Source organism: Grampus griseus (genome assembly GCF_964374135.1).
Source record: "Grampus griseus genome assembly, chromosome: 20".
Classification (NCBI taxonomy): Eukaryota; Metazoa; Chordata; class Mammalia; order Artiodactyla; family Delphinidae; genus Grampus; species Grampus griseus.
This window is the reverse complement of record NC_139014.1, coordinates 10,646,716-10,672,921: the sequence shown is the minus strand read 5'-3', so window position 1 is coordinate 10,672,921 and position 26,206 is coordinate 10,646,716. Positions and strand designations below refer to the sequence as shown.

The window sequence follows — 26,206 nt, the reverse complement described above, 5'->3', positions numbered from 1 at the left end:
CCTGGAAAACCCAGAAGGGGGGCATTCTCCTTCAAGTGGATGGGCTCCCATCACCCTTCCCACCCCCATCAACTCCATCCTGGAGGACATGGTGGGGAAGCCACAGGCCAGAGCGTTGTAAAAGCTTTTTATTTTAGTAAAATATACCAAGTTCATTTTCTGAATTTGTTTATGACACAGGGGCCATCAGCAAGGCCTCTACTCTGTCCACACAACCTTCTTCTGCTCATCTGCAATGGCCAGGCGGACACAGCCGAGCAGGGCATGCAGGTCGCTCCAGCTGTCGGGGGCCAGGCTGCTGTACAGACAGGGCACTTCATCCAGCTCACCCTCCTCTTGCCTGGCAGCCTCCAGGAGCTGGTTCTCTGCGGTGCCGAGCTGCTGCAGAGCCTTCCTGCCAGAGCCGGAGGTGGGAGGGTGGCTCAGGGAGAGCCTTGCACTAGCCTCCCAGCACGGAGCCCCAGAAATCAGCCGCCGGCTTGGAATTCTAGGGACCTGGATGGACCGATGATGCAACAGATGCCCCTAGACACAGATGGCCTGCTTCGAGGGGACCCAGTGCCTTGTGAAGCAGATGTGACTGGGGCCCTAAATGACATTGCACTAACGGAGGTGGTGGGGTGGGGTGGCACATCTAGTTTATAACTTCGGTTCTCAAATTATAAAGGGGGCAGCAGGATATCTGGGCTTGTCCCAGCCATGGACCAAGTAGTGTTTTTCAGTCTCTGTCCTTACCTAACACAGATGAACTGTTAACTCTACCCCAGGAAACATGTGGCCTCAGCCGAGGTCAGTCAGGTTCTAGGGTCTCACCTTACTGTCCTCTGGGCTGCTCCCCGGGGGTGGGCTGCAGGACCTCTATCCTGGATGTTTTAGGGGAACTGCCCTGTGACACTTCCAAGGCTGGCACGAGGTGAGATCCTGGAAACCCCATCACGGGCTCTGGATGTGGTCGCCATGGGCCTTATGGGGAGTTCTGGTGCCCATTCAAACCTCACCACCAGCCCCCAGGTGTACACCTACTTGAATTTCTTTGCCATCTTCTCATTGATGGAGATGTGGATAATGATGGGGAAGATCTCCATCTTGTGCAGGACGCGGACACTGTCCAGCTGGACATCCAGGGGGGCGTGGGTGTTCTGGGGGGAGAGGGGAGGGAAGTGAGCCTCAGCCTTAGAGGAAGCGAGCGGAGCCCACACCCAGGAGTGACGCTGAGAGAAGGGAGAGAAGGGTACAGGCAAGACTGAAGTTTGTAAAGGAGGTGGGGAGAAGAATTCAGGAATGCCCTTTTGTATATGAGCGTGCTGGCTGTACAGTTTTGAAAGTTTCCATCCGTTTGATTTTTTGCCTGGGAAATCTAGAAATCAGAGGCCATCGGGATTGAGGGAGACTGCGTAGAGCTCAAATCCTAGGAGTTGGATGGCTCCATCTACCTCTGGGGTTGTGAAGGATGGGGGCCATTGTGCCTCTGACTCACAGCTGTTCCTGGCTGCTTTGTATCAACACAAAACTTTATAGTTCACAGTAAGCTTCTTTTCATATATTTGTTTGAGTCTTAAAACATGGAGTGTTATCTCCACTTTACTAATTTAGCAAATGTTTATTAAACATCTCCTGTGTTGAGGAAACAGGCTCAGGGAAGTTAAAAGTCCCGCCTGAGGTCATGTGGACACCAAATGGCAGAAACGGGGTTTGGTCTTTCCATGATGGAGCCAGAGACAAGATGAGCACCAACCTGGGGTGTCCAGGGGCCCTGGAGGTTGGCCTTTCCTTTTCCCACTGCCGTTATCTGAAGATGGAGTTCCTCACAGCCCCTACCCCACCCCTTACCTTTCCCATGAGGGACTCGACTGCTCTGCAGGTGACACAGTAGCGACCACCAGGTGCCTCCCTCTCCTGGATGATGTTCCCTCTCTGGCTGGAGGCATCATACTCCTCCTGGCTCAGGTATGCTGAAGGTGACAGTTGATGGGGATGTCACCCACCCAGCCGCTCTCCCAGGAGCCCATGCTGAACACCCATGGGTCTGCCCCCACGGACCCCCACCAGCTCTGGGGCAAGTTCTTCCTAGGGTGTCCTCTTTATAAACCTGACCCTGCTCTTCCTGCTTGGAAGAGTCCATGCCCTGTACATTCACCCGAAACCATTGGACACAGCAGGTGCCTAGCCAGTGCCAGGATGTGGGTGGATGGATGGAAGGTTGGGTGGAGGGAAGAGTGGAGGGAAAGAAGGAAAGACGGACAAATGTAGATAAACCCTTCTCCCATCACTTCCCAAGCTCCGAACTTACATATGCAACTTCTTACATCCAGAAATCCCTTAAATCCGTGGTTCTCAACCAGGAGCAATTTGACCCCCAAGGTGCACTTGGCAATGTCTGGAGACATTTCTGACTGTCACAACTGCTGGGAAGGGGGTATGCTCCTGGCATCCAATGGGTTGAGGTCCAGGTATGTTGCTTATCTGTGATGCACAGGAGAGCATCAACAGAGGATGATCCAGCCCTAAATGTCGTGCCCAGGCTGAGAACTTCTGCCCTGTATAAACATGTTAAAACACACCCTGGGGCTTCCCTGGTGGCGCAGTGGTTGAGAGTCCGCCTGCCGATGCAGGGGACGCAGGTTCGTGCCCCGGTCCGGGAGGATCCCACATGCCGCGGAGCGGCTGGGCCCGTGAGCCATGGCCGCTGAGCCTGCGCGTCTGGAGCCCGTGCTCCGCAGCGGGAGAGGCCACAGCAGTGAGAGGCCCGCGTACCGCAAAAAAAAAAAAAAAAAAAAAAAAAAAAAAAACACACACCCTGACTTTTCCCTTCTTCCTGAATAGCACCCAGTCTCCCAAGTGAGAACTGCACGTGCCCTCCTGCTAGCCTCCACCCTCCAAAGCATCACCAGATCCTGCAGACAGCTGGCAGACAGCTCTTGGGGCTGCCCTCTTCTCCCCACTGTGGCTTTGCTGTACCACCTCTGGCCCAGCCCCTAGCCAAGCCCTTCTCCAGTCCGTCTTCTATTCCACTTGAAAACGGGCCTGATTCAAAGATCGGGCCTGATCATGTCCCCTTGCCTACCACGTAACACGGCACGTCTGGGCACCCGCTGCCTCCCCATGGTGCCGTCTGTGCCTCAGTGCCTTTGTACACTCTGCTCCCTCAGCCTGGACTTCCTGGTTCTGCTCGCAAACTCCTGTCCTGTCTTGCCGTCAGACTGCAGCCCCACTCCCACCCCCTCCAAAGAATCCCTCTCTGGATCACTTGTGGAGCTAAGATGGGTCAGTCTGCCACGTCTTTAGGTGTCTGTCTCCAGAGGAGCAGAATAGACCCTGAGGGCCTCTTGGACTCTATCTCTAGCCCGCTGCACAGAGCCTAGCACACAGCAGGTGCTCACTGGAGGAACTGCGTGGGCCACACTTGCTTCTCTCTGTCCCCTCTGTGAACTCCAGGGGAGAAGGACAGGGCCCTATTCACTCTCAGCTTGTAGCCTAACTCTCTGAGGCAACCACCAACCAGTGATGGGTGGATGGAAGAAAGCCAAGGAGCTAACTCCTGCTCTCCACTCTCCAACCAGCTGAGCCACCTTTCCTGCTGAGCAGGGCCAATGGGACCCAAGATTCCCACTGGCCAGTTCATCTCCACGGCCCTACACTGAGTGGCTTTGGGCAGGTGGATGGAGCCCTTTGGTTGTTTAACTCCGGTTAAGTACAAACCTATCTGCCAGCAGAGCTGCACTGGGTGGAATAACATACCCCCCAAATCCATGTTCATCTGAAACGTCAGAACATGACCTTATTTGGAAATAAGGTCTTTGCAGATGTGGTTAGTAAAGATGAGGTCGCACTGGAGTAGGGTGGCCTTAAATCCCATGACTGGCTCCTTGTAAGAAAGTAACATGAAGACAGAGGGGCACGCAGACAAGGAGGCAGAGATGGGAGTAATGCAGTCACAAGCCACCAGCAGCCACCAGAGCAGGAAAAGGCAGGAAGGACTCCCCCTGGAGCCTTTGGAGGAAGTGCAGCCTGCAAAGACATCCTGACTTCAGACTTCTGGCCTTCAGAACTGTGAGAGTACACATCTCTGCTGTTTTAAGGCCCCCGCCCCGCCAGTTTGTGGTCCTTTGTTTCGGCAGCCCCAGGACACTCCTTTGGTCGTGCCGCCCTCCTGAAAGCAGATACTTCTCCTTGCCACCTGACAGTCAGGTGGGACTCCCAGGAGACAGCGTACCTGCTGGGCACTTCTTATACCCTTGGAAGAGGCACAGCTTCTCCATCAGGATCTTCCCGACCACCCCGGGCACGAAGAGCACTGGCCGGGGCCGGCTGGGCCTGTGGCTGTGCACCAGGGTGTAGGGCACCAGGGTGAAGTAGCTTTCGGCCCAGAAGCACACAGTGGAGGGGTCTGTGGGAGGAGGGAGCCATGAGCGGGCCCGGCGCCAGGCTGCAGCAGCCCCCCACTCCCAGGAAGGCCTGTGTCTGTTTGGCTCGCCACTGCAGCCCTGGCACCTGCAGTAAGTAACACAGGGCACGCTGGGCTCGCACACAACGCACCACGCCCTCCACACCTGCCCCGGCTGATTGCTTTGTACCTGTTGATTAGATTCCCTGTGCTTCTCTAGGATCAGCTTCATAGGCTGCAGTTTAAAACCTTTTCCTTGTTTGGCTCACAGGGAGGATAGAGAAACCATGTTCATCCTTGCAAACAATCTGGAAGCTTCCTGTGTCTTCTCCCTCAGCCTCAAGGGACACGTGATCCCAGTCCTTCCCTCCCTCTCTGGTCCCTGATCTCCTCTCCTGGTCATTTAGGTTATATTAGGCACTCAAAACACTTTTCAAGAAGAAAATAAACTCAAAACGATTTACCTTTCTCCAAGTTCACTTCTGCTTATCTCGTTGCACAGTTTTACCTGCTCAGGGGTCTGTGCTGTGCCGGCCTCTGTCACGGCCTCATGCCCACAGCAGTCACTCAGCAGTTGTCTGAGGGTCCACTGGTTTGTGCAGTGTTGGGCATTTGGAGAGTGTTCAGACTTTAATATTCTAAAAGGACTGCTGTCCAGATGACTGTACCAGTGGCTTCGGACAGTCTTATTGAGGCAGGTTACAGAAGTAGGAGTGTCAGTTAAAGGACATTAAAGGTGTGTGGCTCAGCTGCTCTCCAGAAGGGCAGGTAGACGTCAGTTATGGTTCTTAAAGACAGATTCTGGCCTAGATGAGTGGCATCACCCTGACCCAGCTCACCAACCACAGCAGCCTCCAAAGACCCTCCACCAGCTCCACCCGCCTCACCTTCTACCTGGCTTGGGTCCAACTGGCCCCCATCAAAGGATGACCACAGAGGGCTGGCCTTGGTTCTGTCCATACCGACGATGCGGACCAGCTTCTGGGCTCCCCCAGAAGGCTGCTGGACGAGGCAGAAGGGACGTCCCACGGGGCTGGGGGGCTGGCACCAGCCCCCCGCCGGCAAATCCAGGGTGGTCCCTGGACTCCCAGGCTGTGCCTGCTGAACAGCCAGCAGGCCCAGGCCCCATGCCAGGGGGTAGGTGACAGAGAGTGGCAGGAGAGGGTCCTCAGGCTGAGCCCCCCAGCCCCCTTCCCGAGCAGGGCATCCGTGGGAAGCAAGAGGGAAGAGTAGGGAACCCCCGGCCTGGCCCTGCCATGATCCAGGGGGCTGCCCTAGCGCCTTGCTCAGGGACCGCTGAGTGCTCTATGTCGGGAGAACCCAACAGTGCCTGGTCTCAGTGGGGAATAAGGATGGGGGCCAGATGGTAGGCAAATGGGGTGATGGAGGGAGCAAGACGGAGAGAGCATACATGACGTATCTGCACGCAGTAGAGGAGCTTGCAGGCTGGGTGGCACGCAGACCCAGGTGAAGGTTTCGAGGGCCCAGGGGAGAAACACGCCGTGTCACCTCCCTCAGGTTAGCAGCCTACACTTTCCACCTGGGACCCTCAGCCAGTACCCACCTGTCTTCCAGCCCATGCCAGGTGGGGCTGGGACCCTCTGGGTGGAAGGAGGGGTTGATTGGGCCCCTCCCTCCAGATGATGTGAGCTGGGAGAGAGAGGCAGGGCCCACCCGAGCGGGACCCTGCATCTAGGACCTGGGCTGACTGGTCCTCACCTTGTGGGCCATGGTGCTCTGATGAGCCATGTCCTGGATGAGGGCAATGAGCAGCTGCTGAGCTGTGAAATCAACAGGGCTCTCAGCCATTCATTTATTCCCGGTGTTGTTTTGATTTAGGAGAGTAGATATTTTTATAATAAGAAAAAAAATGAGATGTTTTTAACGCTATTAGAACTGAATTGGCCCCATTTGGATATCAGGACTGTCTCATAAAGGGGATCCGTTGCCTTAACCACAACATGAGCTGATAACTGAGAATCTCACGAGGACTGTTAGAAGTGTGACGAAGGGCTTTCATCTTGGGTGGACTGATGCTTACATCAGGAGCTCTGTGTGTGATCATTCGAGACACATGAGAACTCAGCTCAGCACACAGACAGCGAGAGAGAAGCCATGGGGCCCGAGGGACTCCTGACTGAGGGCTCAGCCCCTCCCTCTCCCTCTCAGCACTTGCCTTCACTCCCTACCCGCCCCCCTACCCTGGGAGGAATGAGTGACACCTGTTTCGAGAATTTCTTGCTTTTTTTTTTTTTTTTTCTTTTGCGGTACAGGGGCCTCTCACTGCTGTGGCCTCTCCAGTTGCAGACAGAGCACAGGCTCCGGACGCGCAGGCTCAGCGGCCATGGCGCATGGGCCCAGCCGCTCCGCGGCATGTGGGATTTTCCTGGACCGGGGAAGGAACCCGTGTCCTCTGCATCGGCAGGCAGACCCCCAACAACTGAACCACCAGGGAAGCCCTTTTGCTATTCTTAAAGGGCCTAATGTTTAATAATTCTGCTTTTAGGCTACATCAAAGTCACCTCCCTGCCCATATGTTCACTTAATAATAATTCAGTTGTACATTTATGGTTTTTGCAGTTTAATGAATATTTTACAGTAAAAAAAAATTTTAGATGCCCCCAATGGTTAAAATGGTGAATTTTATAATGCGTATTTTAACACATACACACACAGTAACGATAAGATCATTACAGTAAAAAAAAAAAAAAAAAAGCCCCACATCAGAATCTTACGTAGCCTATATCAGAAGATCCCTGGGTCAAGACTGCCGCATCCCCAAAGCCTTCTCAACTGGTGCATAGTCCAGACTACAACAGCTCACAGGCTCACCCTCCAGAGTTCAAGGACGTCAAGGTGGAGAAGGGTGCAGGGTTTTGATGAGAATCACCAGGACTCTCCTCTAAACACGTGTGACACTCTGCTTTACATCAGCCCAAGAAGGAGTGTGGGCCTATCCAATAATACATCTTTGTCAAGTTGAATCTGTGGCTTCCTGGGTTACCTGCCCCTCCCACTGACCCCACCCCTGAGAGGATCCTGGGGGCTCGAGGGTTGGTGCCGCACTCACCATCACAATCTGGGTGCCGGGGCACAAGGCCATCTTGTCTGCTGCGGAGCCCGGGGTGACCCGATGAATGTAGATGCCTGTGAGGTTCCCGCCAATAACGCTTATCTGCTCCAGCAGCGCGTCCCCCGGAAGGCCAGCACCGTGACCTGGCTCAGGATCTTGCGGGCTGGCCTCCGCCTCACCGGGACACTGTTGCAGAAAGGGAGGGGACAGAGCTCATGCATCCTAGAGCAAGAGGTCGGGCCAGGCCATCTCCCCATCTGCCCCCTCTAGTCCCATCGCTCTGGAATTCTCCTTCCCTGGCCTCAGAAAGGCTGGTAGTGGGGACACAGTCCTCACTCTGCTCTGCCACCTGCTGGCCCTGGCCCCTGCCCTCTGCTCACCTGGCGGCGAGGTGGAGGCCCCCAGAAGACAGCTGCAGGATGTTCTCGGACTCAGGGAGGTCTAGGAGGAAGCTACGGGCTTAGGCCTCGAGCCAGCCTACCCCTCAAGGTCACCCCCCTTATGAAGGAGCTTTGGCTCACCCGTGCAACCTCAGTGCCGCCACCACAGGCACCCCCTACCTGTTCTGTCTTTTGCTGAGGCTGAACCTTCTCTTGCCCCTCCCTTCCTTGATGCGTAGAACCTTGATTCACCTCCCCTAAAATAGGAGTAGCTGGTGGAGAGCTGCATCTGCGAGAGTTTAACCTACATTGTGTCCTTTTGCAATCCTTGAATGAGTTGCTAGCATTTTACAAGATAGGGAATCTGGAATCTGGATTTCTGGCTTCACTTGAGAAATCAAATCTGGCATAACCCTGGCTGTGTATTTCTGTGTGGCAGCCATCGCCGGCACTGGCCATCGGCTGCCTCCTGTCTCCCCAGGCCACGCTGCTGACCAGCTGGCCATGGCAGGCCTCTGAGTTGACAATCTCCTAGGACTAGATGTCCCCAGAGTCTCTCCAAGGCCTGTATTTTATATGTGTCCTGTGAGGCAGATGGCACACCGCCCCCAGCCCAGGTGAGGCTGCCCTTCTCACCTCCTGAGCCTCTCACAAGAACCAGAGGGCCAACAGAGAGCTAAGAGTTGCTGGCTGCAGGCAGCCTGTGCCCAGCTCACAGGCAAACAGCCACTTATGTTTACATTCAAAGCCAAGTGAAATTATACACTCCTGATGTATTTGAGGTCAATTCCACTAAAGTTATATGAACCAGGACATTATGCAGAATAATGACAAAAGGAAAAAAAAAAAAGAGCAATGACTCTTTCCTGTTCGTGCTCTTACATCCCAGTTGGTTATACCTGGGGTGGATCCTCTCAGTTGATCACCGTTATAAATAAAAATGGCAATGAATTTGCAAAAGGCAAGGTTTCTGGTCATGTGACCCACAGAAAGCCTGGGGCCATCTGTCCTAAAGGTGCCGCTAGGCAGAACAGCGTGGGGTACGCGCGCCCCTTGGTGGCCGTAGGATGAAATCTAGAGGGTGCTAAGCACCTACTGTGTGCAAGGCCCAAGGCTGGAGGCAGATGTGCAGTGGTGGCAAAGTAAGGAGGCTGCCCCTGAGGGGTCTGTGTCTTGAGAAGGAGGGAGGACCAGTTAAGTGACAAATATGAGGAATAAGCCACAGGAGAAATGGGAATGTCTCAGGTGCCAACACCCAGGAGAAATGTTCCTAGCAGGTGCCTCGGCCAGGAACAGTGAGGATGGAAGCCTGTTGTCCTCTGATATCACTGGGAGGCCCAAGTGTCCATGGGTCGGAGCAGGGAGGGACAGAGAGACGAGGTGTGTGTCTGGAGCTGTCTGAACATTTATGCCAAGCTGGATGTGGAGGCGAATGCAACTCCCTTAGCCTCCAGGTGAAAACAAAAGGACGCCCAGTAAGCACGGCACACCTGGACACTGGTTTGAACTGCCAGGTAGTCTGGATTTTCCCAGAGGCTCAGAGCAGGGCAGTAGTCAAGTTCGCTTCTCTCTGCCCATCCCCTGGACAGAAACTGGGGTGTCTCATCTACCTCCCTAAGATCCCTGTCTTCACTTCCCCGCCTGGCTCTGCCAGCCCAGCCCAGGGGTGGTGGGGTGGCTGCAGAGGTTGGGGGGTGTGCTCACCTGCCCTGTCTACAATCTCGTAATCCAAATCTGCATCACCCTTCTTAGCACCCAGGGAGCCTCCCTGGTCCACCTCCAGGGTTTTGGGGCAGCCACTGAAAAACATAAGAAGATGGAAGCCAATGTCCCAGTGAGCTGCCAGGGGGCTGGAGTCATCCGATCCCTTTACCAGCCCCTCTCTACCTGAAAGACGAGGGGTCTTCCCAGAAGTCCTCTGTGGCCCGCTTGTACAGGAACTGCTGGCTGGGAGGCACAGGGCTGCTGGAGTGGAAGCTATCCACCAGCTCTCGGCTGGACGTGGCGCTCAGGTCAGACCAGAGCTGAGACTGGAGGAGGACGGGGCAGAAGTCACCACGGGGCTGTCACAGGGATGCCCGGGACACCTCTCCTGCTGCCATACTGTGTAAAGAGTATAATGATGATAAACCACAGCCTCCCACTGACAGGGCAGAGGAGGCAAGAGGGAAGGGAGGGAGGAGCAAAGAGCCAGGCCACATTAATTGAGCACCTACTATGTGCTGGGCACTCTATTACCTACCTTCTATATTTTATATTGCTTAGTTCTTACGATAAATCTACACGGTGGGTAGCGTTGTCCCACTTTACATATAAAGCAACTGAGCCCCAGAGAGGCCAAATTACTGGCTAGTGAGGGTCACACGCTGACGGGGTGTAAACATGCAAGATGCAGAGTGTGGCATTGGAGAATGCAGGTGAAATGTGTAGATCCAGGTGTAGCCCCTCGGTTCACTTAATAAGCATTTCTGTAGCATCTACTATGTGCCAGACCCTCTTCTGTCCCGATAGACGAGGGTGCACCTGGTCTGGCCCCAGCAGTGGCAGAGGAACTGGCATACCTCAGAGGAGCTGCCGTCACTGTCGTCCCACGGGCAGAGGGCAAACATGCGCACCAGCTGCTGCTTCCTCTTCGGACAGGGCTCCCTGGCTCCCGCCTCCTGCTTGGGCTGCCAAAGACCCAGATAGGCTGGTTAATTCAGGAAACGTCCTTTGGTTGCTCTTGAGGTTTCTACCAAGTCCCAACCCCTGTCTCCAGCCTCCTGAGTGGTTTCCTTTCATTGGCTTCAAGGCAAAACATTTATGTCCCCTCCTCCCAGCCTGGGACACCCAGCACTGTGGGAACTGGCCACCAAGGGGACATGCAGCAACCAGCTTGGTGACTGCATTTTATTCCTTTTGGATAATATCTGTTATTTTTTCCTGGTTATACAAATAATACATACTATATGTATAATATATCTAAACATACTCCGCAAAGAATATTGGTGGGGAGGAACAGGCTGATTAGAGAAGAAAATAAAATTGACCCGTCCTCCCACACTCAGAAATAGAACAGCTAGCAGTTTGCTATCTGTCCATCAGTCTTTTTTCAATACATATGTATATTTTTTGAACATGTTTGATGTGGTAAGTGGGTAGGAAGGAAGGGCTAGGGCCCCTGCATAGGGAGGGGAGGGTCTGGTTGTGCCTCACCCAGGTCCCTGGGCACCTCTGAAGAGTCTTGCCCACCCACCAGGGTGCCTTGGACCTGGAGCTGCCAGCAAGACCATAATTAGAGGTTTTACAGTAATTTTAGTTCTTTGAGAACATAGCTCCCTCCAGGTCTATCACTCAGCTCTCAGATAGTTGACTTTCAAGCATCCCAGGAAGGCATCATCCACCAGAGCAAGTGGCTGCCTGCACAGCTTCATATGCTGCCTTCTTTCTTCATCAAACACCACACATTACAGACTCCAGAACCTTCCACTAAGCTACCCCTTCTATGACGTGCATAGTATTACCATAAAAGGAAATGCAGAAGGAGACTCAGCCTGCCCAGCTGGGTACCTTCAACCTCTGACCACACTGTCTGCTCACGGGAGCCAGCGTGGTGGATGGAGCTGAATCCGGTGGTGCCAGCAGGGCCCGTGTGGCCGGCTCGGTCCCACCCCGAGCACACCCTGCATCCCCCCCCCGCTCCCCCCCACCCGCCTCACCTGAGCAGCAGCAGAGCTCACCCCTGGCAGCGACTCGGCCTGCACTTGTAGCCGCTGGACCTGCTGGCGCAGTTCGCAGACCTGGTCTGTCAGCTCAAACACCTTCCTGCGGAGTGCGTCCTTCTCTGCCAGGTTCTGAGAAATCTCCATCTGGGATCCATCCCTTGCTGAGTAGGCCTGCGAGCCGAGATAGAGCGGATCGACGCCCAGAGGATAAAAAGGCTGTGCCGCCACCACGCAGAAGTCCAGCTAGAGAAAGCCCCCTGTTTCTGGCCCGCGGTTATCCTGGACTTCCCCTGTGCGCACGTACACAGCTCATTCTGCAGCTTACCACCATTTACAGCTCACGTAAATGTGTGTAGTTCTAGTAACACCCAATAGGTGGGGTGCACACAAACACGCCCTGTTAGGAGTGAAAGGAGGGAGGACGCTGTACAGCAGGCATGTCAGGAGATGACAGTCAAGGGGAGTCAAGAAACCTCCCAGGGATCGGGAGAGACATCCCGAGTCTGGAACCTGCTGCCATCGAGGGCGGGTGACCAGGCCGGCCAGCCCTCGGCCACACCCAGAGGGGCGGGGCCTTCCCGAGCCTCCCGACCTCCCGAGACTCCGCCGGCGCAGCACTGTTCTCGGAGCCCCTCAGCCCGTCACCCCGGCCGGCCCCTTGCCTCTCCCCGGTACCTGGTCCCGCTCCTTCTGCAGCTCGACCACTTGGCTCTGCAGGACGTTCATCTTCTCCCTGTACATTTCGCAGTCCACCTTGGTTTTCTGGAACTGGAGCAGGGTCTGCTCCTTCTCTTCCCAGTACTGAACAGAGGGGGACAAACATGGCCCATGAAGGTCAGCGGCTGTGAGGGCGGGGCTGAGGATGGGTGGTGGGGGAGCCTCGAGGAGAGGGAGGGGGGCGGTTCTAGAGGGGAAATAAGGTGAATTCACGCTCATTTCTTAAGTGCTGGATTCCACGTGCATCTACAGAGTTGCGGTGTTGATTATATTTTAATTTGGTCATCAAAATATGCATGGGTGCTGCATGTCTATTTGTGTTTTGTTTATTCCATGTCCCAAAGTGCATAAATATTTTCCCTCTACCTGCCTCATTCTCTTCCACTGTCTCCTTTCTCTCATCCTCCCCTTGCCTTTTATAGCAACTAAAGAAATCCCTGGCTCTCACCCTGGGGCCCCTATGCACTTGAGATCACTCTGTGTTCTAATCACTTGTTTGCCTGACATGTTTTCTCCCCACCCCACAAAGTAGACGTGACCTCTAGTCTTTGACTGTGAGTTGGTGCCCAATCTAGTTTTGACAAAGGAATCAACGAACAGGCCCATGCATTCGTTAGGCAAAGCTGGTCTTAAGCTCAGTGTGGATTAAAGAATCTCCTTCCTCACCTAGGCAGCCCGGCCCCTAAACACGGCCCAGAAGGGTCACCTGCTTTCGCTGTCTCTCAGCGGCCATGGCCCGCTCCCTCAGAGAGTGGATGCGGTTCACCAGCTCCTGCCTGCTCTCCAGGGCCTCATCCAGGTTCTGCTCCAGAATGTCCTTCTCCGCCTGGTGCAAAGAGAGGTCAGCCCAGGGACCCTGACCTCCCCAAAGGCCTGCCCCTGGGGAAGCATCCCCATCATCTCGTCCCAAGGATAGGAGGCTGGAAGCTTCAAGGATGGTGGTGTGTGGGCAGATTTAGCCTTATTACCGCACATCAGGCAGGAGAAAAGGCAAGGTCAGCAGTTAAAATGGAGAACATGCATTTCAGCTCCAAGTGTGCATGGCTAGGAAACAAAGTACAGGAAGCTGAAAGCCTCTGAGGGTAGCATAGCACCTCCACTGTTTAGGCAGCTTCAGGCTGCTCCTTCAACAAATCCACAAGCAGAGCTTCCAGGAGGCGGAACACCAACGGGTGGGTCATTCCCCGCTCACGCTCACTTTTATGAGTGATGGCACAGTTCAGGCCATGGGGTGGCAGTGCCAGGCGGCGGCCTGCCCCACACCCCTGAACGTCTATTGAAGGACTAGTTCAAAAAATAGATATTTATTGATTGAAAGGGACTGGAGAGGAGAGGCAGAGGGCTTGCATAATTCCAGGGCTTTGGCATCACTAACTTCTCTGCATCCTACCATTCCCCACTCCCCCATGCCTGCGTGGGCAGGGCGCCAGAATATTTTGCAGGCAGAAACGTTGCCCTGCTCCCACAACCTTAAGCTAATTCCATCAATTATAATCAGCCTCGTCTATTCCGAACAACAGGGCAGCAGCAAACCAGCTTAGTAAGACTTTCGAATATGTGTGCAACAGCTATCAATTCTGCTAACATTTGGGGGCTGGGAAGAGTGGGAATGAGGGATGCGAGAAGGAGCCATGGAGATGAGTCACTAGGTTTCATCTCACCCAGGTCTTAACCACACCTCAATAGAACCACTTGTCAGAAATCCCACAGTCTGGAGGCCACAGGCCAAGGTCAAGGACACTCCCCGCTGGCCACCAGGGAAGGAAGCTGAATCTTGTGGGGACCAGGGCAGGAAGCTGACCCTTGGAGACACCAGGACCCACCAGGCTGAAGGTCAGGGAGCGGAGCCTCTCATTCTCCTCCTTCAGGCGGCTCAGCTCCTCATCTCCAGGCTCCAGCTCATTCGTCATCTTCAGGGACCGCTCTCGAAATTCCCGCTCACAGGAAGAAGACATCTTCTCTCGCTGCAGCTCTTGCTTCATCAGATACAGCTGCCAGGATGGAGATCAAGGGGGAGAATGTAACTGCTGTTTCTCCACGAGACCAGGAGCCAGCTGTGGTTCTCAACGTTTCTCCTTAAGGATGATGCTGTTCATACTCGAAGAAGTCCCTCTCCGGAGATTTCAAAATCCATTAAAGGATTTTACCTAATGAATAGTTCCAGTCCCTGCGGGACGGGAAAGGCATTTTAGCTTTATTTTATAGATGAGGTGTAGGGGTTAAATCACTGGGCTGGGGTCCCCAGGGACAGAACAAGGAGCCCTGGCCACCAGCTCTTGGATCTGACAGCCAGCACAGCCGGGAATGAATGTCCAGTAAGCCTCCTCCAGCATGGCCCTGCTTCTCTGCCTTTCCATATTCTGCTAAACACGTCAGATGAAGGGAAATTGGATTCATAAAAATCAGTAAGTAAAAAAGAGGAAAGTCAAGTCAAATAGAGCAGAGATGCCTGGGAATACAGGACCTGGTCTATTCAGACACACTTGAACTCTGTGTGCTAGTATGAGCCGCCTGCCACCCAGTGGGCTGCATGTCCAGGGCTATGAGCTCTGTAAATGACCTGGCCAGGTCCTGCTGGCCTCGGTCCTGCTGGGTAGTGGTCCAAGAGAAACTTGCACCTCGAGCTGATGGGCCTGGCCTCTCCCCGTCTCGGGTGTGGTGTCCCTGGGAAGAGGGGAGTTTCCCTGTAAGGCAAACCCAGGAGGTCTGGATGTCAGGGTGGAGTTCAGCACTCACTCCAGGGTTGGGGTCAAGCGGAGAAGGAAGAACCTTTGGGCTTGGACTTTTTACCTCTGACATCTAGTGAGCAAACTTTCCATAAGCAATTACCAAGTTCCTGCTATGGACTAATAACTAGGTTAGGCATATCATATTCTCCAGATTCAAAAAGTAAAATTAAATCATTAAGATCTGGAAGGAGGAGACCTAAAACTGAAAGTAAACCAAACAAATGGGTTTGGGTCAGGGAGCACATCTCCAGCCTGCAGCTCAAACTCTGGGAGCTCCAGATGCCCAGGTCTCCGTGCATGCCCTGACAACCAGGACTGGCTGGAAAACCTTCCCTGGGCTGGGTCACAGGGGGTGACAGCCTCCCCTGGGAGCGCCTTCTAGTCCGACTGCCACCCCTGCCCCCACCTACCGTAGCATCACAGGATTCCCAAGGAACACCTGACTGTTCACAGACTCCCACTCCCATCAAAGTGAACTCAGAAAATCAGGGCCAGCTCAAGCGACAAGCTGCCTTACCAGGACAGCTGAAGACAGGTCTCTCTAAACCTCAGCCAACTACCCCTGGCTCCTGGTACCTGTCAGCCACACCGGGGTTTGAGTATAAGTGGGCGTAGCTGAGTAGAAGCCATGCTAGTCCCTGCTTCATGCAGTGAAGCAGCTCAAGACAGGTCCCCAAATGGGAATTTAAAATGTGGGAGTTTCTTTGCAAATCAGCCCCAATGTAAATAGGGGTTAGTCCTAACAGTAAAGAAAAATTAGCCCAGAGATCCCTAAGGATATTTTGAACTCTATAAAATGCTCTTTTCACCCTACAGCAATTCTAGAGGGAGTCTTAGATTATAAGAGCCCTGAGGCTCTAAGATGCGGGTCCTCCTACTTGACCCTTTCCCATGTCAACATTCTTCTCAAAGCCCAAGGCGCAGATCTTCGCTTGCCTGTGAAGTAGGGAAGAAGGATAAACACACACACACACACACACACACACACACACACACACACACACACACACACACACACACACACACACATACACACACACACACACACACACACACACAGGCATGCACAGTACTCCAGAAAAGGGAGAATGAGTTAGAGGAAGCTTAAAGGAATTGATGACCCCCAAATATGGTGTGTGAGGCAGAAGTTCACCAAGCACAAAAGGGGTGCTCCCTTGCACCCCTCAGCTAAAATCCGGCACCAAAGTGCCATTGTAACTGTCCAGCTATGCCCTTACCACAGATAGGAGGCAGCTGGTCTTACTCACTTTATACCTGAACTTAGAAACCTTCCTTCCTTTTCTTTTGTCCTGGGCAACGTTGCAGAGATAAGAGTACTAAACAGAGCATTCCTTTCACCCAGCATGGCCCATACTGTCTGAAAGTGGTACTTAGCAGCCAGAGAATGTTCAAGTAATTTAACCAAGCAAAATGGGACGACCTGCTTTCTCCTCTCGTACCCAAACCAGGCACCACCTCCACGCCTTATAAGGAGGAAGCCAGCCCCTCTCATTCCCCTGTAGACAGCTCTTGGACCCCATTCTTGGCCTATCCACCCTCCCTGGGTATGATGACCTGCTCTCCTGGGGACAGACTCTGCGTACTTGCCTTCCTTGTCCTTGAGAAGCGATGGCTGACCAGCCACAGTCTTGACTGAGCAGCCACAGACAAGCAGGCTTGACAGGCGCATCTGTCTGGGTCCTGCCCACAGGAGCCGAGCCTCACTCGAGCCTCCACGCATCAGTGAAACGCCAACACATTTTCTCACAGCAGGGAGGACGGGTGTGAAGGGTTTGTTTTGCCTTTGTGAGAACCACAGGAACCTTCCGAGAACTGCCCGTGTATGTGGTCAACCCACAGAAGACGGTGATTGAGAAGATGATGGAAAATCTTGGAGTGGATAGAATCTTCTCTTCTATGTGAACAGTCAGCCCATAGATCCTTCAGAAAAGTCCTAGGAAGTTTAGGATAAATTCTGGACCTCTTCTTTGGTTCTCATGAGCAATTCTGGGAAGTATCTAAATAGTTCCAATAGATCCATCTAAAATCAACATTTGATAATTACTATTTAAATTTAAATGAAAGTCTTGGTTCTTCTATGTTAAGATATATCCAGAATGTGATCACTCTCGCCCTTTGCACTGCTGGGATCTGATCAGCGCCTACGCAGACCTCTGCAATGACCTCCTAGCTGCTTTCTCCATGCCCCCCGAGGCAGGCTCTCAACACAGCAGACAGGGCCTCCCTGCTAAAGGATGAGTCAGGTCATGTCATTTCCTTTGCTCTACAAATCCTCGAGGACTAACCATGCCCCACAGGTGAGACTCTGATTTCCTGGTACTTGCTGACCCTATTTGCATTTACCTGCTCCACATATGGGGCCTCCTTGCTAGCCTTTGACTGCTCCAGGCACATGCCAGTCCCAGGGCCTTTGTACTTGCCTCTGCCTGCAATGCTCTTTCCTTCACCTCCTTCAGGACTCCACTCAAGGGCCACCTTCCTAGAGAGGCCTTTCCAGCCATTCTATTTAAAATTGTAGGACTGGGCTTCCCTGGTTGTGCAGTGGTTAAGAATCCACCTGCCAATGCAGGGGGCACGGGTTCGAGGCCTGGTCCGGGAAGATCCCACATGCCGCGGAGCAACTAATTCCGTGCGCCACAACTACTGAGCCTGCGCTCTAGAGCCTATGAGCCACAACTACTGAAGCCTGCGCGCCTAGAGAAGGTGGTCCACAACGAAAGAAGCCACCGCAATGAAAAGCCCTCGCACTGCAACGAAGAGTAGCCCCCGCTCACTGCAACTAGAGAGAGCCCATGCACAGCAATGAAGACCCAATGCAGCCAAAATAAAATAAAATAAATAAATAAATAAAAGGTCTCATTAAAAAAAAGTAAAATGGTAGACTTCCCACACGGCTCTCCATCCCCCTTTCCCTATTTCATTTTTCTCTATTGGACACACTGTTCCCCGACATATTATATATTCTAATTATTTATCTGTCTCTTGCCTGCCTCCTCATGACAAGCCTGAAACTTCCAGAGGACAAGGATTCTTGCCTTTCTTGTTTTCTTCTGTGTCCCCACCCTGAGAAGAGTGATGCTCCATGCATACTAGTTGGGTGAATCAATAAGCATTGGTTGGGTGCCTGGTTCCCACTGATGTATATACTACTCAAGAAAGAAGGGACAATCATAGTTCCATGGCCTATATGAGTAGCAAGGACCTTAAGGATTCTCCTCCTGACAAAGGCAGTTTCCCAAGGTCACACAGCTAATTGATGAAGGAGCAGCAACCAGAACCCAAGTCTCTTCCTCCTGGTTAGTGAGAGGGATGGGGCTGCGGCCGCTCGGGGCAGAGTAGGTAAGAACACAGGTCCGAACTCAGATAAGAAAACAAGTTCTTGGACCAGAGCCCCAGCCCTGCTGCACATCAGCTACCCTCTGGGGCAGGTTATTTAAACCCTCAAGCCTCAGCTTTCTTACTTCTCCAGTGGGGCTAATAGTGGCACCTGCTTCATGGTGGGAAAGCACTTCTCTCTGTGCCTGGTGCATAGAAAGTTCTAGATAGTTATAAAAAACTCAAAATGCTGTCCTTCCAGGTAAAAGAGGGGGCCAGAGCCTCACTAAGCCTCTGTTAAGAACAGAAATTCCTAGCGTTATAGGACCGGAGTTGAGAAAGCCCCAGCCCCCCAAGGTCCATGAGCTTTCTGAGGGCAAAAACCGTTTCTTAGTCACCACTGGGTCTTCAGGAGCACCCCGACTGACAGTTATTCTGTATGACACGGGACTATAGCTGTGTACACAATTCTAGGATCAATCAAGCAGCATTTTGGTAACCTGGCTCAGGGGGAAGAGTATGTCCTGGAGAAACTCCCAAGCCCCAGGGGGCACCAGGATAGCACCACCTGGTGAGCACAGCCCCCGGCAGCAATCAATAAAGGATCCAGGAGTGAACGATAGACGGTCATTGTGAACGCCCTGGGCACTCTGTGGAGGGCCTCTGGGTGCTACTTTATCCATAAAATGTAGGGAGTTGGTGGGGGTTCTGGGTTTGCCTTGGAATCAAGATGCTAACACCACTTGCGAATGCAGGTGCTACAGGGAAGGCCCTGTAGGAATAAAGTTCAGACTCGCAGCAGAGAGCACCCGGGGACAGGGTTCCAGGCTGAAGTGTGGCTCACTGGCCTCTGCATGAGAGCACGGACCCCCACACACACTCACCCTGGCCCGCACCAAAGCGGGGAGTGGGCCAGGGGAATTCGGGAAGCAGCAATTTCCACAGGAACAGGTGAGACCGGTCATTCCCTGCTGCTTCTCACATTTGAACATGCAACTGCCTACCTGACAACTCCCCTTGGATACCTAGGCATCTCAAATTTAACCCAGGGAAATCAGATCCTTTTTTTCCTTTTTTTTAAGAGACAGGGTCTTGCTAAGTTGCTCAGGCTGGAGTGCAATGGTTATTCACAGGCGCAGTCCCACTACTCATCAGCATGGGAGTTTTGACCTGCTCCGTTTCTGACCTGGGCCAGTTCACCCCTCCTTAGACAACCTGGTGGTCCCTCACTCCCGGGAGGTCACCATATTGATGCTGAACTTAGTGCGGACACTTGGTTGGCATAGCGTGCTGCAGCCCAGAAATCCTGGGCTCAAGCACAGATCTACCATAAAAAAGGTTTGTTAATTGAGGTGAAATTCACATAACATAAAATTAACCATTTTAAAGTGAACAATTCAGTGGCATTTAGTACATTCACAATGCTGTGCAACCATCTCCTCTATCTAGTTCCAAAATATTTTTGTCACTCCAAAAAGAAAACCTGTGCCCATCAAGCAGCCCCTCCCCCCATTCCCTGGTAACCACTAAGCTGCTTTCTGTCTCTATGGACTTGGCTAATTTGGACATTTCACATCAATGGAATCATACATATGTGACCTTGGAGGTCTGGCTCCTTTCGTGTAGCATAATGGCTGAATAATGTCCCATTGTGTGGGTGGAGCACGTTGTGTTTATCCATTCATCTGTCAGTGGACACTGGGTTGTTCCTACCTTTTGGCTGTTGTGAGTCCTATGGCTATGAACACATGGGCACATGTGTTTGTTGGATCTGTTGGTTTTGCCCTCAAACCAGCACAACACTGCTGCCCATGGCTTCCCCATCTCATGATGGTACCACCCAGATGCTCACACCTGAAACCCAGGAGCCAATTTTCATCCTTTAAACCCTAACAGCTCCCTCTATCCCATGTGTCAGCCCTGTCCAGAATGTCTCCTGAGCCTTCCTCTCACCATCTCTACTGCATCAGCTCCAGCAGCCACCACCACCTCTCCAACGGGGCTCCCAGCTCCTCTCTGGCCCCTTTACGCCAACCTTTCAACCTCTTGCTGCAGCCAGGTCATCTTTCTACACTTGATCTTAGCCAAAAGGGTGAAAAGTGAAAAGCAGGTCATCTTCCCAAACTGTTTATCAGAATGAATCCTCTCCCCACAAAGAAAGACAACCCTGAAGTGGCTCCTATGGCAACCATGATGCGTTTAAACTCTATTTCATAGTCTATAAGACCTTTTATGATCTGGCCCTGTTCACCCCTTCTCCCACTCCCCCTCTTGCCGACATTCTCGATGCTGCAACCATGCTGGCTTTCTGTCCCTTGATTGTGTCAATCCCCAGTCCACCTGGGGGTCTCCACACTCCCTGTGCCTTCTTGCTGGAACCTGGGATGTTACCACAGCCACCTCTTCTCACAATTCACGTGGAACCTTCCTCCAGTCACCTGGTAAATCTGCAACCCATTAAGTCTGCCACTTTGCCTCATTTTATCTGAATCACAGAAATTACAAAGCCTACAGTTATTTATTGCCCTCCTCTGGAACACAAGCTCCATGAGGACAGCACTGTCTGTCCTGTTTGCCACCCAATACAGCCCCTGGAACAGCGCCTGCACCAGGAAGATGCTCCAGGCACATGGCCAAAATGTCAGATGCCAGCAGTGTGGAGTCCCGGGTCCAGCTGGGTGGGATCTGGTGATGTTTAGTAAAGTGCCCTGCCTGCTGGGTGGGTTAGAGGTGGCTGTGCCTACAAAGGAACAGTGTTTGTCATTTAATACCAGGTGATAGGTGAGGTTTCTGGCAGGAAGTCGCTCTTTGGGTACAGCCCCTAGGATCCGGGACATCAACTCCGGTGGTGATGATTTATGGAAACCCAGCCCAGCCCAGCAGCACTACACCGAATCTTCCACCCATCCCAGACAAGATGAGCTGACTTGATTGTGTACACCCTGAGTCCAATGAAGGTTCAGGGAAGAGGCAGGGCAGCTCCTCAGGTAGCGCCCGCTGAGCTGCTCCTGTCTTGCCCACCCCTCCGGCATGAGCTGGGAGAGTTCCTGGGCTCTTCCTCCCCTCTTGCGGTGGACATCCAGGCACACCACGCTGTACTAGGGCAGCGCTGGGGAACAAAACAGACATGGGCCTGCCCTCCTCGAGATTAGTCTAATCAGGAGAGATAACCTCCCTCCCACAGATTTGGAAAGCATGGGAAGTGAGGTGCAGGAGACAGAGGGCTGTGCCCAGACATAACAGGCAGGTCCACCTGGGTGACCCAGAGCCCTGGGACAAAGGATGCAGGCATGGTAAGCCATATAAACACACTTTTTTTGGGGACTCAGAGTGGGGCAGCTTCTACCCCTTGCTGCGCTGGAAGTTACTTTTAACTTAACAGGCTGGGCGTTAGTTTTCCCAGCAGTAAAATTATTAAGACAAGATATATGCCTGCACTCCTTAGTTGAAATTGCAATGGAGGTTTCTGATAAAAATTGAAACATTAATCTGGACATTTAAGCAGTGGAATTATGTACTGACAACTGATGTGGGCTGTCAATCTTGCTTTGTAAGTACAGTTGACTTTTTTTTTTTCTGATCAGAAGTTTCTAGGAGATAGCTTTTTTTTTCACATCTTTATTGGAGTATAAATGCTTTACAGTGTTTTGTTAGTTTCTGCTGTACAACAAAGTGAATCAGCTATATGTATACATATATCCCCATATCCCCTCCCTCTTGAGCCTCCCTCCCTATCTCATCCCTCTAGATCGTCACACAGCATCGAGTTGATCTCCTTGTGCTATGCAGCAGCTTCCCACTAGCCATCCATTTTACATTTGGTAGTGTATATATGTCAGTGCTACTCTCTCACTTCATCCCAGCTTCCCCTTGCCCCCCCGCCACCGTGCCCTCAAATCCGTTCTCTACGTCTGCATCTTTATTCCTGCCCTAAAAAGGAATGAAATTGAGTTATTTGTGGTGAGGTGGTTGGACCTAGAATCTGTCATACAGAGTGAAGTAAGCCAGAAAGAGAAAAACAAATACCAATGTATATATATGGAATTTCAAAAAGTGGTACTGATGAACTTAGTCACAGTCGACACTTGAACAACAGGAGTTTGAACAGTGCAGGTAACATCTACAGTGTTTTATATCATGTGAGGCAATATTGATGTAGGTACTGAGAGACGGATGATTCATCTTGTAAACATGTAACTGAAAGCGGGGTCCGGCGGCTCGCCACCCAATGGCGAATAAAGAGGCAAGGTTGGTGGAAAGGAAAGTTTGCTTTATTGCTGAGAATGGCAGGTGGGGGGAGGCGGACACCTGTCCAAAGGCCAACTCCTCCCGCCTGACAATCAGGGGGCAAGAGTTTTTATAGGCAGAGGGAGGGGGCTACATGTAGAAGCAGCACAGTCAGCTGACAATCATCTTGAAATTGGTCCTTGGTGGTCTGACCAGCATCATCTTGATAGTTTTAAGTACAGTTAATCTTCAGTTCCATGGTCTGTTTGTTCCCACTTCCTTGAGGCCAATTCTCAGGATTGTGGCAGCTACAGTCTGGTCATCATGTAGTTAACTTCTTCCACCTGGTGGGGGCTTCAGCATCTATAAGACAGCTCACAGGACACGGCTCAGAATATTATCTACAGCCCTTGTGGAGGAACTAAAGGTCCTTGACTTTGCTTAATGACTAAACTATCATTATTTAGTCTTGGACGATTTTCTTTTGTTTCTGCATCTTCCCACTTTGATTTAACTTATTCTTTGGCTAAAGTTTTACCACAGACAAAAGGCAGGTGGAGGACAGAGGGGAAGGACCATTGTGTCCTGCTCTGTTTCAAACAGACAATGTAAACTTGGGGTATCGATTATTACAGTACAGTACTGTAAATGTATTTTCTCTTCCTTATGATTTTCTTAACATTTTCTTTTCTCTAGCTTACTTTATTGTAAGAATACAGTGTATAATACATATAAATACAACATGTGTTAATCGACTATAGGTTATGGGTAAGGCTTCCGGTCAACAGTAGGCTATTAGTAGTTAAGTTTGGGGGCAGTCAAAGGTTATACTTGGATTTTCGAATATGCAGGGAGTTGGCGCCCCCAACCCCCATGTTGCTCAAGGGTCAACTGTGGAGGCTTAGGTCCAGCATAACATAGCTACGCAGAGCAAGTATTTCAACAAATAGGGAGAAGAGCCAGGCATGTTCCAACACACGACTGCCTAGGTTATTCTCACCTGCCGTTGATAAAGCAAAGCACGTTTCAGGGAATTCCCTGGTGGTCCAGTGGTTAGGACTCAGCGCGTCCACTCACTTCGGGGGGTGGGGGGGCCTGGCTTCGATACCTGGTCAGGGAACTAAGATCCTGCATGCTGCCTGGCAAGGCCACAAAAAAGGAAAAAAAAAAAAAAGCAAAGTGCATTTCGGATCTCGGATCTTAGTGACACTGAGACCTTTGTTGAGCATCGTACAGGCCTTATGAAAATTGGCACCGTGTTTGAGAAAAAAAGAGAAAAACCTCTTCTCCTGAGAGGAGCTCTTATCCTGGTTGCAATTACCCAGAGCCCTCTTTCCTGAGTAATAAAAACATGGCTCTCTATGACCTATTGTGCCCACTGCCAGCTCCTAGTTCCTGGAAGAGTGCAGGTACACTCCTTATCATCCCAAAGAGGCCTCCCGGTGGACCTGCCCCTTCTGTCGTTATCTTGGGGGAGGGGTCAACCCCTTTGATTAGAGGACCCTCAAGGAGGACTAAGGCCAAGTCGGCTTGGTTGCCACTGCTTCACTTGAGACCTTTGTTCCCTGACACAGCACGCCCACGCCCACCCCTGACTCTCGTCATCTTCACGGACTGTGGTCTAAAAAGTTATTGGCGCCAAACAAAAGGAAGAGGGCTTTAAGATGTGAATTCAGACATTGAGCGAAAGGGACATTGCCAGGAAAATGGCATAAAATATAAATATGTGAAGGCAAGAGACAAGTCCAGGGGGATCATGAATAAGATCAAAAATCTCTCGATAAGTACAAAAGAGGCAATCATCCTCTTCAAACTTAGTAGAAGAGTGCAATAATTTCATCCCCTCCCCACTGATATCAGATTCATAAAGTCAGCGATCTTCAGTTTACTCTTTCCCCATACCCTTGGCAAGGTTATTTCACATGCTGTTAAGGACCTAGAGCAGCACCATCTAATAGGAATACCACATATAATTAAAATGCTTCTAGTAGTCATATTTTAAAAAGTAAAAAGAAATGGGTGAAATTAAATGACATATTTTAACTCAGTGTATCAAAAATATGGACATTTCAACACATTATCAGTATAAAAATTATTAATGAGGTCTTTCACATTCTTTTCTTATACTAAGGCTGAAACCTGTGTGTGTTTTACGACACTGCCCTAGGGCACAGCTTGCAAAACGGAGTGTGGGCAACTTCAGAGAGGGTAGTGTATAACTCAACTCTCTGTGGAGTGAGAAGACATAAGAACTTATATTTGCATTTTATTTACTTTAAAGTCTAAGAAAGAAATTCAGATTTATAAATATTTGACTGATACTGGCATCCTTATCAGGCATGTTTATCAGGTCAATTATCTTGTAAGGTCTGGACATATTCCAAAGTCAGGGCAAGAGCTTCAGGGCAAGTAAGACCCCCCCCATTTCCTTGTTCGCTGTCAACATACTGCAAACCTCTGCATTCTAAGTGCGCCTGGTTTAGTGGATAAAATGATTACCGCTAAAAGTTTTCACTAAATTAACCTTCACAACAGGACAGCGTTCAAGCAGTCCTGGAAAGAGGCTGTTAAAGAGATGAACGATGTGCCCAGTGATGCGAGGCAAGCAAACAATGAGAAAGGACAGAGCTTGAGCTTGGGCAAGTATAAGTTTCACAAAGTTAAAAACGCTCTTTTCACACAACACAGATGAACGCGCGTCAGGTGGTGACGGTGGTTCGGGAGCCGGATTTTTAGAGGCACTTAAAGAAGTTTAGGGTAACATGGCATAACTGGAAATAGTCTACAGGGCAACCGAAAGCCGTCACCTCCAGGGTCATCTTTTCTGCAGGGCGGGATTTATCAGCACCTCCGCCAGACACGCGGAATCCAGGGCCTTAATGAACAGACGCACAGTCCAGCAAGGCGCGGCCCAAGGTCACGCGGCCAGCTCTGGGGGTCCTGGTGCCGGGGGCCGTCGCAGGACCCTTACTCTCCCAACACACTCGACCCCGGGTAGGGGCTTTTCCCTTAGGGGGTTAAAAACCGGCCTGGGGGTGTTAAAGTGAGAGCTGACAAGCAGGCAGTTAAAGATTCCAGACTTTCCAAAAGCAGACAATGTGCAGTGAGGTTTTCCATCGGGCGGCAATGATAACGAGTAGTAATGCGTTTGCCGGCGTCCCCGGCCGGCGACAACGTCGGAACATGCGTACACACGAAGGAATGGATACCGGTGGGGACGCGCGCCCAGGTTCCCACTCGAAGCAGGGCCGCCTGGAGACCCCGCCCTGAGCAGGGGCGCCGTGGCGCGGTCCGCAGCCCGTCTGCAGGGGCGCGAGGTCTACCATCCCGCGCGGAGGATCCAGTTATTGGAAAGGGCTACATCAGCCGAAGAGCCAGGCCGGGAGTACCACACCCAGTACGAACCGCTGGGCCCTGCCGCCTCCGCACCGTTTGTAGGGGTGGGCGGAGCACGGTTCCGCGAGATCCCGCGGGAGCCCCTCCCGCGCAAGAGCCGCAGCACCGCCCCTTTCCCTGCAGCAGGCGCCCTTTCCCTTTCACGTGACCAGGAGCTCCCCGCCCCTTCCGAGGCTTGGCCCTGACGCACGCTCGTACGCACGCACGCACGCTCGTGCTATGACGTCAGTTCCTGGCAGCGGTGGCGCGGGGCCCTGCTT

General features: G+C 51.9%; 1 protein-coding gene across 1 annotated transcript; it reads right to left on the bottom strand.

Moving 5' to 3' along the window:
• Positions 1-140: 140 nt before the first annotated feature.
• On the bottom strand, positions 141-25,876 carry CARD14 (caspase recruitment domain family member 14; the record flags this gene model as incomplete). Its single annotated transcript, XM_082678791.1, is given in 17 exon segments — positions 141-394; positions 1,024-1,139; positions 1,831-1,952; positions 4,214-4,387; positions 5,272-5,386; positions 6,104-6,165; positions 7,451-7,582; positions 7,585-7,643; positions 7,838-7,898; positions 9,542-9,636; positions 9,725-9,867; positions 10,399-10,506; positions 11,557-11,712; positions 12,217-12,342; positions 12,965-13,084; positions 14,082-14,249; positions 25,760-25,876. Coding segments are annotated over 17 exon segments (2,070 nt in total). The 3' UTR covers positions 141-198.
• Positions 25,877-26,206: the final 330 nt, after the last annotated feature.